Source organism: Melanostigma gelatinosum (assembly GCF_949748355.1).
Source record: "Melanostigma gelatinosum genome assembly, chromosome: 17".
NCBI classification, from domain to species: Eukaryota; Metazoa; Chordata; class Actinopteri; order Perciformes; family Zoarcidae; genus Melanostigma; species Melanostigma gelatinosum.
The window spans coordinates 22,442,479-22,458,970 of record NC_136650.1 but is presented as its reverse complement, the minus strand read 5'-3'; the positions used below and the strand labels follow the sequence as shown (position 1 = coordinate 22,458,970).

At 45.2% G+C, this 16,492-nt stretch overlaps 1 protein-coding gene across 4 annotated transcripts in view; it reads right to left on the bottom strand.

Annotated features, from left to right (window-relative positions):
• The window catches only part of col14a1b (collagen, type XIV, alpha 1b), a 104,723-nt gene that overhangs the window by 27,060 nt on the left and 61,171 nt on the right, over positions 1-16,492 (bottom strand). For all 4 annotated transcript variants that reach the window (XM_079288043.1, XM_079288044.1, XM_079288045.1 and 1 more), the window contains 13 exons: positions 14,112-14,234; positions 12,971-13,120; positions 10,671-10,787; positions 6,965-7,114; positions 6,039-6,113; positions 4,201-4,340; positions 3,920-4,043; positions 3,294-3,437; positions 2,851-3,015; positions 2,731-2,769; positions 2,201-2,339; positions 1,914-2,056; positions 1,178-1,287 (listed from right to left, as the gene is read on the bottom strand). In XM_079288043.1, the coding sequence (XP_079144169.1) occupies positions 1,178-1,287; positions 1,914-2,056; positions 2,201-2,339; positions 2,731-2,769; positions 2,851-3,015; positions 3,294-3,437; positions 3,920-4,043; positions 4,201-4,340; positions 6,039-6,113; positions 6,965-7,114; positions 10,671-10,787; positions 12,971-13,120; positions 14,112-14,234 (1,619 nt within the window). The remainder of the gene's footprint in view (positions 1-1,177; positions 1,288-1,913; positions 2,057-2,200; positions 2,340-2,730; positions 2,770-2,850; positions 3,016-3,293; positions 3,438-3,919; positions 4,044-4,200; positions 4,341-6,038; positions 6,114-6,964; positions 7,115-10,670; positions 10,788-12,970; positions 13,121-14,111; positions 14,235-16,492) is intronic.

Here is a 16,492-nt window from a genome sequence, read left to right as displayed (position 1 = left end):
TAAAGAGAGGAACGAGGCTCCGGATAAAGAGAGGAACGAGGCTCCGGATAAAGAGAGGAACGAGGCTCCGGATAAAGAGAGGAACGAGGCTCCAGATAAAGAGAAGAACGAGGCTCCAGATAAAGAGAGGAACGAGGCTCCAGATAAAGAGAGGAACGAGGCTCCAGATAAAGAGAGGAACGAGGCTCCAGATAAAGAGAGGAACGAGGCTCCAGATAAAGAGAGGAACGAGGCTCCAGATAAAGAGAGGAACGAGGCTCCAGATAAAGAGAGGAACGAGGCTCCAGATAAAGAGAGGAACGAGGCTCCAGATAAAGAGAGGAACGAGGCTCCAGATAAAGAGAGGAACGAGGCTCCAGATAAAGAGAGGAACGAGGCTCCAGATAAAGAGAGGAACGAGGCTCCAGATAAAGAGAAGAACGAGGCTCCAGATAAAGAGAGGAACGAGGCTCCAGATAAAGAGAGGAACGAGGCTCCAGATAAAGAGAGGAACGAGGCTCCAGATAAAGAGAGGAACGAGGCTCCAGATAAAGAGAGGAACGAGGCTCCAGATAAAGAGAGGAACGAGGCTCCAGATAAAGAGAGGAACGAGGCTCCTGATAAAGAGAGGAACGAGGCTCCAGATAAAGAGAGGAACGAGGCTCCAGATAAAGAGAGGAACGAGGCTCCGGATAAAGAGAGGAACGAGGCTCCGGATAAAGAGAAGAACGAGGCTCCAGATAAAGAGAGGAACGAGGCTCCGGATAAAGAGAAGAACGAGGCTCCGGATAAAGAGAAGAACGAGGCTCCAGATAAAGAGAGGAACGAGGCTCCAGATAAAGAGAAGAATGAGGCTCCAGATAAAGAGAAGAACGAGGCTCCAGATAAAGAGAAGAACGAGGCTCCAGATAAAGAGAGGAACGAGGCTCCAGATAAAGAGAGGAACGAGGCTCCAGATAAAGAGAGGAACGAGGCTCCTGTAACTCGGTACAGTTTTGGAGAACATGTGAGGTATTTAAAAGTCATTATCTTATTTTGAACTTTGTTTATTTTTCCATTTAAAAAGTGTTTGAGTATGCTGTCAATCATAGATCTGAAGAAGACCAGAATCAGACTTTACATCAGACTCAACCCGGTCGGTCCGAGTGCAGCCCGGCGTGTAAATGAAGAGTCGACACGGAGCCGGAGAGACTCTCACCTTATGGAAGCTGCCGTAGAAGAGCTTTTTGATCTCTGGCCCTTCGAAGGTCACCGTCTGGAACTCTCCTTTGTAGTCGTTGTTGAAGAACGTCAGAGTCTTTCCCCCGTCTGCAGGAAGACACACACACACACACACACACACACACACACACACACACACACACACACACACACACACACACACACACACACACACACACACACACACACACACACACACACACACACAGATCATTCATGACACTGAGCCAGTTACAAAATCCTGAATCTATATTTATTTATAAATATATTTAATCTATTTACATGATGTCGTGGCTTTACTGCTTTATTATATTATTGATTTTACTAAATTATTTGATTTTATTTATTTAACTTTATTTATTTTATTCATTTATTACATTTATTGTTATTTGTATTGTTTATCGTATTGATTGTTTTATTGTCGTTTCATCCGGGTTTAACTCACTGTTGAACTGTTGTTTTACTGCTTGTCCGTCAAAGGCACAACTCTGTTTTTAAAGGTGCTTTATATATATTTATATATATATATATATATATATATATAAATATATAAATATATATATATATATATATATATATATATATATATATATATATATATATATAAATATATAAATATATATATATATATAAATATATATATATATATATATATATATATATATATATATAAAGTTATTATAATTATTATCTTATCATTGTCCCAGACTCACTGTCCAGGATGACTCCCACCAGCGGCTCGTTGTTCTTGTCCAGGACCTCCCAGAGGGCGAAGGGCTCCTCCGGCGTGTCGGGCAGCAGTCTGAACAGCAGCGTGATGGTGTAGTCGGAGGGCAGCCCTTCAGGATGGATGTACCTGTGGGACGGGGGGGGGGACGACATCACACCCAGGTGAACACTTCTGGTATATGATCTCTATTTCCTACGAGTCCTCAGCTGGAGATATCAGAGCTTTCATTCATAACGCCTTCGTGCGGGGGGGTGAGGTGTCTCCGGGTACCTGGTGGGCTGTGCCAGGAAAGCGTCGCTGTGCAGGTGGAAGCAGGGGAAGATGTTGAAGGTGCCGGGTACCATGGAAACACTGGAGACGCTGCCGTACCGGTTCTCCACCAGACCGAACAGCTCCATCATACGGAAACCTGAGGGGGGGGAAGTTTAGAGGACAGTTGACCAGTAAGAAGCTGAGTGTGTGATGTTTATTTCTCACCATTTGTTTGATTGTACTCTGCTTCTTACTGTTAAGGACAGACGAAATCCTAAATGTCCCAAAGAGACACCTTTTTAAAGGGGACGTTTTATGCTCATTTTCAGGTTCATACGTGGTTTTGGAGGTTTCTACTAGAATATAATCAACAATAATATCTAAAAGTTTAAATAAACATGTGATGGTAGTACCACCATTACAGTGTGAGGGTCTTCAGAAGGTGTTGCACGTCCTCAGGGTATTCCAGGTACTTGTACACACGGTATGATGTACTGTTACGTGGATAAGCAGTATATTCAGGGCTTCCTCTCTGCGTGAGGTGTTACCTGGAGTCGTGCTGCCGCTCATCGGTACGGACGGACACGCTGGGGAAGACAACAAACGCTGCGTTAGCTCCAGAAGAAGGCCGAGCTCTCTGCCCGCGTGCTGAGCGTGCGGTTACTCACTGGCGGTGGCGGCCTCGCACACAAAGGTCACCAGCTTCTCCTCGATCTTCGTGAAGGCGTCCAGGTCGTCCACGAAGAACACGTGTCTGTCGCTGGGTTTGCTGGCGATGCTCACCAGCTCCCCGTAGTCGGCGTCAGCGAAGCCGATGGCGAACACGATGTACCCTTCACAGGACGAGAGAGAACGTTCAGGACGAGGACGTCGTCTAGACGACGTCATGTACTTAATGATCTTACGTGAGCTTCTGTCGGTCACTTCCTGCTCTTATCAAATGTTCTTTTTATTGAATTAAAATGTGAGAAACAGACTCCACAGTGTTCGGGACCTTTGTGTCGTAAATGAATGTTCACGACCATGTTGAGCCAACCGTATATTCACAATTCTTCTGGAATCCTGAAATCTGAGGCGGATCTCAGTGAAACACAAACACGGCCGCTCTCACCTTCCATCTGCATCTCCTTGGACACCTTGTTGACGTCGTCCTGCGATCGGCCGTCGGTGAGCACCACCAGCACGTTGGGGATCCCCCTCCTGACTCCTCCCTCTGCCGTGAAGATGTTCTCCTTCACGTGCTGGATGGCTCGACCTGATCGGACAGACGGACCATTCAAAATCATTCTGCACGATGTTGAGCTCTAGTCAGAGTGTGTGAGGAGGGGCAGACACTGGGACGTCCTGGAACTGTTTTAAGGAATTCACTCGGAGCAGTGGGAGCACTGGGAGCAGTGGGAGCACTGGAAGCAGTGGGAGCACTGGGAGCACTGGGGAAGAGATTCTTGGCTTCAAACTCCTTATTTGTTTTACGTGAATGTGAGCATGAAGACACTGGAGGTCTGGAAGCAGACACTGATTTAATTTCCTGAGTGTGTGTTTGCCTGCTGCTCAATAAGTATTGACGACGGTTAAAAGAAACTCTGTGTGTGTGTGTGTGTGTGTGTGTGTGTGTGTGTGTGTGTGTTCCACAGGTGTCTTTTCTTGGATCTTCCCTCTCCCACACTGCGATAAAAAAGCCGCGGGTGTAAAACCTCAGCAGCGGTTCCCGTGGAGACGGCTCTGCTGGCGGCTCACCCGTCTTGGTGTTCCCTCCCTTGTAGGCGATCCTGGTGATGGCGTCCAGCAGTCGCTCCTTGTCGCTGTACGAGTTCAGCTTGAACTCGGTCCGGGCGTCGTCACTGAACTGGGCGATGGCCACCTGACGGCACGGGAACCAAAGCGATCAACGATAACACAGTTCAGTTCAGAGGCCGAGCACACGGCCGTGTGATGACTTCCTGTCAGACCAGCCCGCCCATCACACGTGTGACTTCAGAGCCACCAGACCAGCACCAGCGTTTTCACGGACCGCCTACCTGCGTGCCGTCCGGGCCGATCCCGTCCAGAGCGCCGGTGGTGCTGTACAGGAAGCGGATGATCTTCAGGAAGTTCTCGTCACCGATACTCCAGGAGCCGTCCACCAGGAAGACCAGGTCCGCTTTAGCCGCCTTACAGACTGGACAGAGGGCAGAGAGAGCGCACGGTGAGGGTTTGTCTGTCTGCTGGACTTTCTTTAGTTTTCTTTGCTGAACTCAACGATGGATTTATTCTCTGCTTTCTTTGTTTCTCTTGTTATAAAACGTCGCTTTCACTTCTCTTTTTATCGCCGCGCGAAGAAACAAACTTGATCTTAATGGACGACGACTCGGGAAGAAAAGCAGCTTTTAAATGAAGTGAAGCGTTGATGGATTAGACTTGTGAACGATTGGAAAAGTGTTAAACTCGTTAAAAGTTGCCTCACCAATCGGTCCAACGTCTTCCCCGTCCTCCTCTAATGAAATCAGTTAAGGGTCAGCTGCTGGCCCCCCATGACTGATATTCTTTCACAATAAAAGCCCAGCCGGCGGCTTGCATCAATCAAGTTCTCCAAAGGGAGAAGCGCTGATATAGATTTATTTTGAGGTTAATTCATTTCAGCTGTTGGACCCTCAGAACCCCACGTCTGCTGCTAAACAGCAGCAGAAGGAAGCGATGGCAACACTTCTGCACACTGAGAGGAAAATGTACGAAGTTTAAATCTCAGTGTTGCGTTTCTTTTATTCGTTATTGCTGAAGACATCTTTGAGTTCTCTCTACTTCTACTACTGTTCAGGCTGCTTCCTGAACAAATTGATTCAACTGAGGAAGAACCAGAAGGAACACAAAGGAAATATGTAAATAATCTGCTAATAAGAACCCAAACAGGAGGTTCTACCGAAAAACTCTTTAATATCCCAAGGGTTTCATCTAGAACACCCCCGGGGTTCCACAGAGAACCTTTTTATATTTCAATGGTATCATCTACAACCCACACCTTTCATAAAGGCTTCACCTAGAACCCAGACATGGGGTTCTACAGGACCCTTTCATGTTACAAAGGCTTCACCTAGAACCCAGACAGGGGGTTCTACAGGACCCTTTCATGTTACAAAGGCTTCACCTAGAACCCAGACAGGGGGTTCTACAGGACCCTTTCATGTTACAAAGGCTTCACCTAGAACCCAGACAGGGGGTTCTACCCATGACCCTTATATGTTACAAAGGTTTCATCTAGAACCCTAAAGGTCCAGGGCTGATGTGGTGCAGCTCAACCCACAACAATTATGGTTCCTAATCACAGTGTGTGCTGGAATGTCACGTTTTTTAACAATCCTTGAAGAACTCTTTCTTACAAAAAGGGTTCTTTGGATAAAAAGGATTTTTCAATAAAAGTGCTTTTCTTTCAGGCGAACCTGAAACTGTTTCTATTTGAGCTGTGTGCCCTCTTCATTCATTGTTCACCAGAAACATATACACAATATTTACACACCTCACAAGCGTTCCCTGTATTCTAGCTTCGCAATGATTCAAATAGACCTCGTAGTTACAGAATGAAAGTCTCTCTCGTGGGTATGCCATCTCGAGCAGAGGCCGACAAATAGGGCGAGAGTTTAAGAGGTTGATGGAACCCCGCTTCTTACAAAGAACACTTCACAACCCTTTATTGAATAAAAGGGTTCTTCAGAAGCAAAAGGTCATCGCTAGAACCTCAGCCCTTCAGGTAGAACCCATCTGGAACACTTTGGTAAAGTGACGTCACTCAGCGAATGAATAAAACCCGATGAAACTGAAACAAACAGATCATTATCACCAAACATCGATTGGAGACGAAGAACCACATGAACGCTGCTCTTACCTTCCTTAGCAGCGGGGATTGTGGGTAGCGGCGTGGTGGTGGGGGGCGCGGTCGGCTTCGGGGTCGGGACGGGGACTGAAGAGAGGGAACGAAAGAAGACGCAGAATGAAGACGTGACGACCTGCAATCACCGTAAAGCAATCAGCAGCTCGCAATGAAGGTGAGGAGACACGCACGCACGCACGCACGCACGCACACACACACACACACGTATCAAATTACTACGTTCAGCTCTGTGATTTCAGCTCCTGTATCATTTGGTGATTGATCACAGAGCCGCCGTCTCAGCTTTCACCTCTGAACCTGTATCCTCTATGTGGGGGGGCTGTGAGTTACTCCTTAATGGCCGGTGGGGAGCGTTCTGGCAGCGGCCGCCTGCAGCGAGTCGTCTGGAGGATAAAAGCGTCTGCAGCTTTAATTTGCATCGCAAAGCAGTAAATCATGGCGGCGCTGCACAGAGACAGTGCGGAGCAATACCTGCTCTCACTTCCTGCTCTCACTTCCTGCTCTCTCTGTTCTCTCTTCTTTCCCTTTGTCTCGTGTTCTCTTCCTCCCCGTTCGGCCTCATTAATCTCAGTAAACTACGGATATGAAAACATTCATTATAAACTGCCTGACGTTCACGAATCAATTAACGGCTGAAACACAACAGCACGCAGGAGCGTGACGACTCTCTCTGAGCTGCAGCGCTGCAGACATCAGGCTCATCTGATCGGATGCTGGCAGCAAGTTTCAAGACCCAAACAAAGAGGATCAGTGAAGTAAAGTTGAGGGTCTTTAGTTCAGGCTGTGTGCTCCATAAAGAATACGTGTCGGGCTAATCAGGACCTTCTACACAGCAGATTGATTCGTTTGTGCGTGGGTCTGTGCGTGCGTGGGTCTGTGGGTGGGTCTGTGGGTGGGTCCATGCGTGGGTCGGTTCTTACGTGTTCTCTCGGTGGCGGTGACCGCCGGCCCGTCCGTGCCGTCCTGCAGCTGAGCGTGCACGCTCATCTTGTACTGCGTGTCGGCCTTCAGGTTGTTGAAGCAGTGTCGGTTGGCTCCTCCGCTCAGCTTCGTCTCCTGCTTCTGACCGTCTGCAGCACAAATGTTATATTTGGACATGCAGTCGTACATCAGGAGTGCATCGCAAGCAGCCGGTCACCGACACTGGAGCTCCCGGTGCCGGTTGACACGTCGTTAAAGAGTGAAATCCTTTTAGTTTGACAGAAACAGCAGCGATATCACCAAATACACAAGACTCCATCGACTAAAACACTGATTTTACTGTGACGTAAAACACACTTCATTAAAACTTGACAGAATCTAAATAAAACTCACGACGCCTCCGTTCATCTTTCCACTTTTACCAACAATCACCAACTGAGTTAAACCCTGAAAATCACCGCGTTGGAGGAGCGAGAGCGAGATCAGACACCAGAGAGGCTGCTGGGAAATGAATAAAAGGGTATTTTCACATCTAATCTGAGGGATTAAGGGTTTATTGTGACAAAACCAGAGTCGGTGATTGTTGTCAGCAGCAGGAAGTGTAACCAACACGGGGTTTGGTGAGTTTCTCTCCGTCGAGCTTGAATTGTTTTTTCATGGAGTCTGGTGTTTTATGTCATGTTGTTCAGGCAGTGCAGTCAGTGAGGTCTCTGAGGACGGTTTGAATGCCTCCGTACATTCTACATGATGACGATGATCTTTACATATAGAACAGTTACTGACTGCTCACTTGTGTTCGTTGCTCTTCTAAAGTGTTCCAAGCGTCCCTGAGGCTGTTTGTTTGTTTGTCAGCAGCTCAGTTTGTGTTTCTGCTCAAATGAAACTGAATGAAATGAAACTCTTCAGTCACAAATAAATGACGAAGCAAATCCAATTCGTGAAATCATCACGGTGTGTTTGTGTGTTGACGCCACGCCGGCTGGAGTCGGCGTCTACTGGCAACCTGTCAAATACATTAAAGGACAAAACGTTTCCACACTTCATCACAGGGAGCAGGTGGAACGTCTGAATGAGTTAAAGAGCTGCAGCACGACTCCCGAGGCCGTCGCTTTCAGACGCAGAACGCATGAAGTCAGGTTCACTGCTGCAGCAAGTACAACCGGCGAGCATTCACACGTTCACTCTGGTGTCGGCATTCAAATGTCTGTCACAGCGAAACAGCCGTCATTTAATTAAACGCAAAAAAAAGAATGAAGAAAAGCTCAAATATACGCCAGAGGTTTGCTTCCAGAAACCGACATTATCTCCAACTTGTGGCATCCCCTCCGGACAAACCGTCTGTGTCGGTGTCATAAAGAAACAACCCCCCCAAAAAAACACTTGCCCCCCCCCCCCCCCCCCCCCCCCAAAACCCCCCACACGGACAGATGTGGCAATTTCCACTGAAATGTCCACAAATCCAGCCGGAGAGAGATTACTTCACTTTTATACGGATTTTTTAAATTTTTATAAAAGAGAAAGCGCTCACATTTCAATCATTTTGGTACAAAATAACAAATATTTTCAAAATTGGAGTCAGCGTTGTCTTAACACAATAATCTGTGCAACAATACTGTGAACGATAATATAAAAATAGTTAAATTGACAGATGGTGTTTGACAATCTCTGCTCTGTGGAGCTCACGAAGGCAGTCGGTCAACATTAAACATGTTTTGATCTTTGATTCCCTCAAATACAGATGTTAAGCACATGAGATTATTTACATCATGATTCTCTAATCTGTAAAGTAAGTTTAGATCTAAATGTTTCCTTCACAGTCGATCTCTGTTCATTTGAATAAAACAACTCTTCTGTCCGACAGGAGGAACTCTTCTTTGATCTTTATTTTTATCACCCATCATTTCTCTCTTTATTCTCCTGCAGCCGACACGCTTTCCTCTGCTAGTTTATTTCGCAGCTGTGCAAACATAAATCCTCATCCAGCTCCGTTATGTGTGGAGATAACGATACCTGAGCTCCCTGCAGGAACACGGCGCAATAGCGCTTCTCCTGTAATGTGGCGTTCATGGCGGCGGCGCTGTTCGCTGGGGGCCCGACGCTGATGAATCACGGCCGTCACCGGATCCCATTTGGTGGATGGCGGCTGCATTAAAAGTCAATCTCCCCTTTGGAGGCTGAACGCCGGACGAGTGCGATGGAATGGGAGGCCACGCCGTCTGCTGCTGATGTTTGTTTTGGTGTTTATCGGTTTCAAACAAACGGGGAAAACACTCAAATATTTCTGGGAATCAGAACCCAGAAGAGTGAATTCAATAATTGCAAGGCTGTTCCATGAGAGCGACTTCGGCTCAGAGTCTTTTCTGACAGCTGAAGCAGGAGACGAGCGCATCGCAGTTATTCCACAAAGGTTTCAATAAAGAGTCTGGAGGTCATTTGAAGTGTGACAGACTGTAATCTTCCATTCAACATCCGGTACTTAAGTGTAACCGAGGAGGAACCCGCTCCGCGTGGTGCATCGCAGGACTGTGTTTTGAATTCTAGAGCACAAAGAACAATCAGGACTCTCGTATTAAACGCTGTCGATCGAGAACTTTGCAGCTTTAAAAGTGTCGCAAACTAAAAGTATTCACGTTTCCTCTCACAGTTCAAAAATTGAGCTTTGAACTCATCACAGGGCACCAAAACAAAATCTCCATCGAACCATAAAAGTCTTTGAGTGTCAAGTTTCACAAATTAGAAGGTGTCGGCAAAATTAGGGGGAAGTACGTCTCTTCCAGGTTTATGCAGTTTCTTTTGTTTTTTTACCAAAAGAAAATACAACTGCAGGATTTACAGTCAGTTTTGTTTCTGTTGCCAGAAGCGCCCTCATATCAGAGGTGGTCAACACTGAATGATATCTGATATTTAATAAAAGCTCAACTCATCATCAGCTGACACATTAAGTCCAGAGGACGAGACGGAGACCAGAGGAGCAGAATGAAGTCGTGCTGTTTGTTTGTTTGTCACTTCTGACGGAGTTAACAATGCAAATGTTTTCTTTAGTGCTTAATGACCTGTAAATTAGAGTTTTTGTGATTTGGTTAGCTTAGAATGAGCCGTTTAAATCTACATTTTCTAAGTTCAAGTTCCCTGGGAGAAGTTTCAGTTGGTTGCAATCTGAATCCTCACCACCAGATGTCGCCAAATCCCACGCACGAGACCTTTAAAGTGAGATATCATGTCTGTAGTTTCATATATCAGACAAGAAGTTGTATGTTTTGAGTTTTTCCGCGATCGTTCTGATCATCTGATCATCTGACAGTGGTCATTCTTTTTAAACACAACGGTTCGTATCTCTTTATTGTTATTTTCCCACGAAAGTCCAGCAACTCGTGTCAATTTCTGCTCGTTACATCGATCAGTCTTTTCAAAATGGATGCATCTTCCATCTTCACAGGAAACAACTCAGTTAGGTTTAGGCAACAAAACAAATGAAATAAATCAACGCTGACTTCTTGTTGACGTGGAACGAACAGCGACTCCTGGCTGAAGGATTACTGTTTGTTGGGACCATCAAAATCCCCGTCCACCCCCCGAGTCGGCTTTGTATGATTACGTGGATAACAATAATATATATATATATATATATATGTATATATATATACATATACATATACATATGTAGCTGAACACCATGTGGGTGGATGCTGTGAGGACTGTACTCACTGAGCAGAGACTCCATGAGCACTCTGTAGCTGCTGGCGTGTCGGTGAGGCTGCCACTGGGCGCAGATGCTGTTCATCTTCACCTGGTACGCGTTGAGGCTGGTCACCCCCAGATACACTGCAGGAGGACGACACGGGAAGAACCTGCATGTGACAGCAGCTTTCACATAGTAATGGATAGAATTTATAATATACGATTATAATAACTGGAACAACCACTTCCAGGCAGTGCACACACACACACACACACACACACACATATACAGAGAAATTGAACATATTTTACATTTTGTAACCGCTCAGAATGGATTGAACTGAGTGTGAGATCATGTTTTCTGCGGGTTTCTCAACACCATGCATGGTCTCTACTGTAGATGATCAACGGGGTTCTTCAAACAGCCGACCATGTGCCGGTCGTCCACGTCACAGATCCACATATTCTGGATGATTCTCCCTGAACTCTGAACTCATTGGTCAGTAAATAGATGCGTCTCAGTGGTGATTTTTGACACTGAAACGCTGACAAAAAAATAGCGTTTTTGTCACAAAGTCAAAGCTGCTTCTGAAGTCGTAGAAAAGCGCTTGTCAGCATTCTCCTCTCAACGCTAAAGCGTATAAATGTGCACTGAGCTCACATCTGGGAAACCACACAGCATCGTGGTCCCAGATGACAGATTCTTTTTGGGCATCAACGTGAGTCATTTACAGAGAGAGAAATATACCTTCACCCCCCCACACACACACTCTATTTATGCAAATAGGATGTATGCACTTTCATCGTCCTGCTTCTGAGCGACTCGCTTGTTCTGGAACACATAATGCATGTTTCCAGCTGGTCATGGCCGTGTTGTCCATCACAGCGTCTTCCAGTTGAGCCGAGTATCTCGTCTGCATTCGTTTGGACTCCGTGAATGCAGAATGCATCCCTGCGTGGGGTTGGTGTAAAAAATCCCAGCTTGTGATTTAATGAGAGGACACGGAGGGATTTTTAATTCAGCGTCTGAAGAGCTTCGTACGATGTCACTGTGACTCATAATGTAGCTCATTATTATTAGCCGTGGAGTTCAAACCGGAGACCTCTCGTTTTCAAGAACAGCTCTTTGAAGCAGAAGGCCGGCCCGATGGTGAAGTGGTTAATCATTCTGCAGTCAAGTCTGAGCTCCCACTCCAGTGATTGTACTCGAGAAGCAGTTGATTGATGGAAGCAGCCAGACGCTCAGAGTGTCCACGTCCCCAGTGAGGGAACTTACATCCATCGCATCTACAGTTCATTCCAGGGCTGCGGTGTAATTACGGGAAGTCTCCATTAAAGAGCGTCAGATGGACATCACGATATCGACGTTGGCTGCTTCCCTGATTGGATTAGAGGAGCTTGTTGGACAGAGGACGGCGATAACGAGGTGTTGAAACGAGCCGGTTCAGAGAACAACATGACCTCAGAGCAGTGCTCGTGTCCGATGAGAGCTCATCGGGAGGATGAAGGTCTGTGGACCATACTCGTCTTGACTGGTTTATTTATTTTGGTTAAAGAGAGATTAACTCATCCATATCTTATTGGGTCATAGAAAAACTGTTTTAATGCTAATTATTAAAAAACAGAGAGACAGATACTCTCAATGTAGTTGAATTATTACTCTGCCGATGAAAACACGACATAATCAATACCTTCATCGTTGTAAACCACGTTCCATTGTTAGCAGGAGAAGAGAGATAAAGTAGCACTCTGCACTAACAAGGCAGCAGCTGGAAACTCTGTCAAGTCTGTTTCCTGCAATTAGTTGCTGCCAAGAGCGTCCGCTGGGAATCAAGGAATTAACTCCTCAAGAGTTTGACTGGCGAAGAGAGATGATGTCATCCAGCAGCTGGGCCACAACCACAAAGAGACGAAGAGTGGATGTGATGCCCACAGGAGGAGGAGGAGCCAAAGACTGCACTCAAGTGGAAGTAGAAGTGAAAGTAGTCGTCAAAATAATGACTTGAGTAACAGAAGAAGAGTATTCAGTGAAGTTACTTGAGTAGGAAATAACTTAAGAAATTACTTTTATTTGATGTGGATATCACTGAGCTGAGAATATGTATTCATATATATATATATATGAATATATATATATATATTCATATATATATATATATGAATATATATATATATATATATATATATATTCATATATATATATATATGAATATATATATGAATATATATATATATATATTCATATATATATATATATGAATATATATATGAATATATATATATATATATTCATATATATATATGAATATATATCTATATGTACTTACAGGTCTTGGCCCTCCCTGAGAGAGCCTCACTGGATCCGGTGGTGTAGGAGGCGATGACCCTCACACTGTACTCCGTCCCGCTCAGCAGGTTGACGATCAGCATGGTGTTCACGTCTTCTCCCACGAAGGTCTCCAGCGCTGGTCCTGGAGCTGGGGGGGGGGGGGGGGGGGGGGGTTCAGAGGCGATCATTATCTTCAATTCCAGTGAGGAGGAGAAGGATGGAAGACAATGAGGAAGAGGAGGAAAAGAAGGGGAACATGAGAGAATCTGCAGGGAAGATGTTTCTGTGTCTTCTTTTAGATTTACGATGTATTTAATTTAAGGACAATAAGCTTCCTGTTTGGTTTGCTGCATTGTGATTTATTCGTATTTCGAATCATATGAAACATAAAATGATTAAAACTGCTTTGTCTTTGTTAATACTCTCGTGTTCCTACATGCAGCGATTGCAACTTCCCTTTCATGCTCGTAACCCTTCTAGTTAAACTTCGAAGAATCAGACGAGTTACACGATGCTTCTACATTCTAGAAGAGTTCTACATACAGATATAGATATAGAAATGAGTTTGCCGTGAGCTGTTGCGCCGTACGAGTCATCAACTCTGATTCTTCCAGCAATTAAAAGCAAAATATCAAGAAAGAAACTACAGCTTGAGTTTTTGCGTGATATTTGTTGGAGACGTTCATAATCTCAGGAGAACAAATGTAACAATAATCCAACAGGAAGTGTTTCATGTCAACCCTTCATATCCTTAAAATTACTATGAGGAACCTTTATCTGGTTCTGAACCAGTCTCAGTGTAGTCCTGATCCTCTATAAGACCTCCAGTGGGAGCCAACACCGACACCACGCTGCTGGAGACCCAGGACGTATTGCTGGGCCCGCTGGAGGGAAGGGAAGCACAGGAGAACCAGAACCAGGACTGAGAGGGGCAGACTGTCAGACCTGCTGCAGTAACATGAGCGGTTCTCTAAAGAGTCTGGTGCTCAGAGACACGACCACTTTAGTCCACAGACACCAACAGAACCAACACAACATGAAAGTTCCTCATGGTAGCTTTAAAGTCCTCTGTGGATATCTGGTGTGGGATCTGTTGAACCAGTTCAACTGGACCGGCCCAGCTTGTGTGTGCACATTACCAGACACAGGCTGGTAGACGACCCTGTAGCCCATGGTGGGTGAAGGCGGAACGTCCCAGCTGATCCTGAAGCGGTTGTACCATTCCTCCGATACGCGCAGGTTCTTAGGAGCTGAGAGAGGAACTGAGCAAAAGAGGACAAACTGATTGTATTAAAAACACTGAACTGAATCAATGAAATATTACCTCATTATGTCAATACATTGTACTCAACAGGGCATGAAAACATAACCTAAGTGATGGTGCATCCGTGTTTTCTAAAGGAATTCATTGGACCGCTGTGATCCACATGGACCACTAAGGTGATGAAGAAACATGCAACAAGGACCTCCATCTGGACAGGGGTGAAAAGAAAGAGTGAGAAATGAGAGAAAGAAAGAGACGGAGAAAGATCAAGATAAAAAGAGACGAGAGCAAGACAGGAAGTGGAGAGGAGAAGACAGAAAGAGAGACAAATGAAATGAAAAGAGCAGAAGAGAAGAAGCTGTAAGGAAGGAGATGAAGTGAAAAGAAACAAAAGTAAAACATTGATATAAAGTAAATTGAATGAAAACAGAATCTATTCATTAAATACTTTGTGGATATGTAGTTCCCTGCATGCCAGAGATGAAAGGAAACTGTCATCACACAGCAGAGAGAGGAACGTACAGGCGGAGGACAAGAACCCCATTTGGCAAGAGGAAGATAATGAGGAAGAGTCAAAGGAGGATAACATTTGATAACACTGAATAGAATTTAAACAGTCAGCACAGTGAAAACTGTCCCGTCGCCGCTTCAGTCAGAGAGATATTAAACCCAAAGAGTTATCGCCGACAACTGGGACACAACTTTAGGAAACGAATGGCTCGAGATGGTACCGATACCAGATTTGATTCTGTGCAGTCCCACACACCAGCTCGCTCTCTCTGCAGCCCATTATGTCCTGATGGGTTCAAACCCTCTGAAGATCCCTCTGGTTAATGAGAAACGTGAGACTTTCTCAGGTCTAAATCCCCGAGTGAATGTCGCTGGATGTTCGGTTGCACATTTAAAATGCTAAAACGCCTCCCGTCATTCTCTCCGTGTCCCATCGCACCATCCCCGGGTATCCATCCGTCCCTCACCATCTCACAGACTGAAACCTGCAGATTGAACCGGCTCTCCTCCCTCTTCACCTTCCGCCGTCGCTCACCATTCAGAAAGCCAATCATGAATCCCCCATCATGCTCGAAACTCTGACGGTCCTCTCACTGTGCCTTCACACCTTCAGGCCTCACGGTAACGAGAACCTGGAGCTTTAATGACCAAAGACACTCTTGGACATTCGACATTTTTTCGGAACTCGGACACAAATTCTGCTTTCTGAAGGCAAAAGAAAAGCTGGTTTCAGTTTTGTGTTGAAGAGCTGCAGGACATGTAAAGTCTGGGGGAGTATGACCAGCCACACAGTGCAGCTTACAGTGACTAAAACACATGGTATAGTACCAGTTGTCGAGAAGAGTTGAGCTCACAGAGAAAGCCACCTTGGATACATACTACACGATCAGGGGAAGGTCAGGATATAAAAAGCATAAAGCATATACTCAGAAATCAATAGTTAAAGTGTAATCGAAAGATAAAGTGTATGATCGTTACATAACGAATGTTTAATACATAGAGTGATTTAACAAATGTAAACCTGATAATAATAACAATATGTGTATCTGAGTATAGTGCAGTCTGAGTGTAGAAAGTACGGAGAAAGAGGAAGTGAGCTGAGTGCAGGCCTTAAGAAAATAACGGCTGCAGAGAGAAGGAGAGAAAAATCAAATAAGTGTTTTAAAAGCAAGCGCGTGCTGAATAAAGCGATTAAAAACTGTAACTGATTATAATAACTGTAACTGATTATAATAACTGTAACTGATTATAACAACTGTAACTGATTATAACAACTGTAACTGATTATAACAACTGTAGCTGTGATTATGATAACTAATCTGTGTTAGAAATGTGTGAGTGTAGGAAAAGGGGAAGTACAACAGATGTTGAACACCCAGACATGCGCAGAGCTTGATTAAGTAAGCGCCCAGACAGGGAAGTTGGGGTGATTTCCTCATGCACACACACACAAAATGTAGGTACTTTTCGAAGCACTTGCACCAAATCAATGATGTCATGTTCATCATGGGCTGAGGGAGGACGTGTTGGGGAAGAGGGGGGAGAGACGCGAGAGGCAGCCCAAAAGTGTTATAAAAGAAGTAACTTGCAAACAGCAAGACGGGATTTCTGCACGAGCCGTCCAGACGCTCTGAGAAGAAGATACGGACGATTGCAACTGAAGTATTCGAGGACTTCGTCTCGGTTCACGGAAAGAAGACCGCTGTTCGTGGACAAAGATTGAAAGACGGAGGTTTTCCTCTCCCC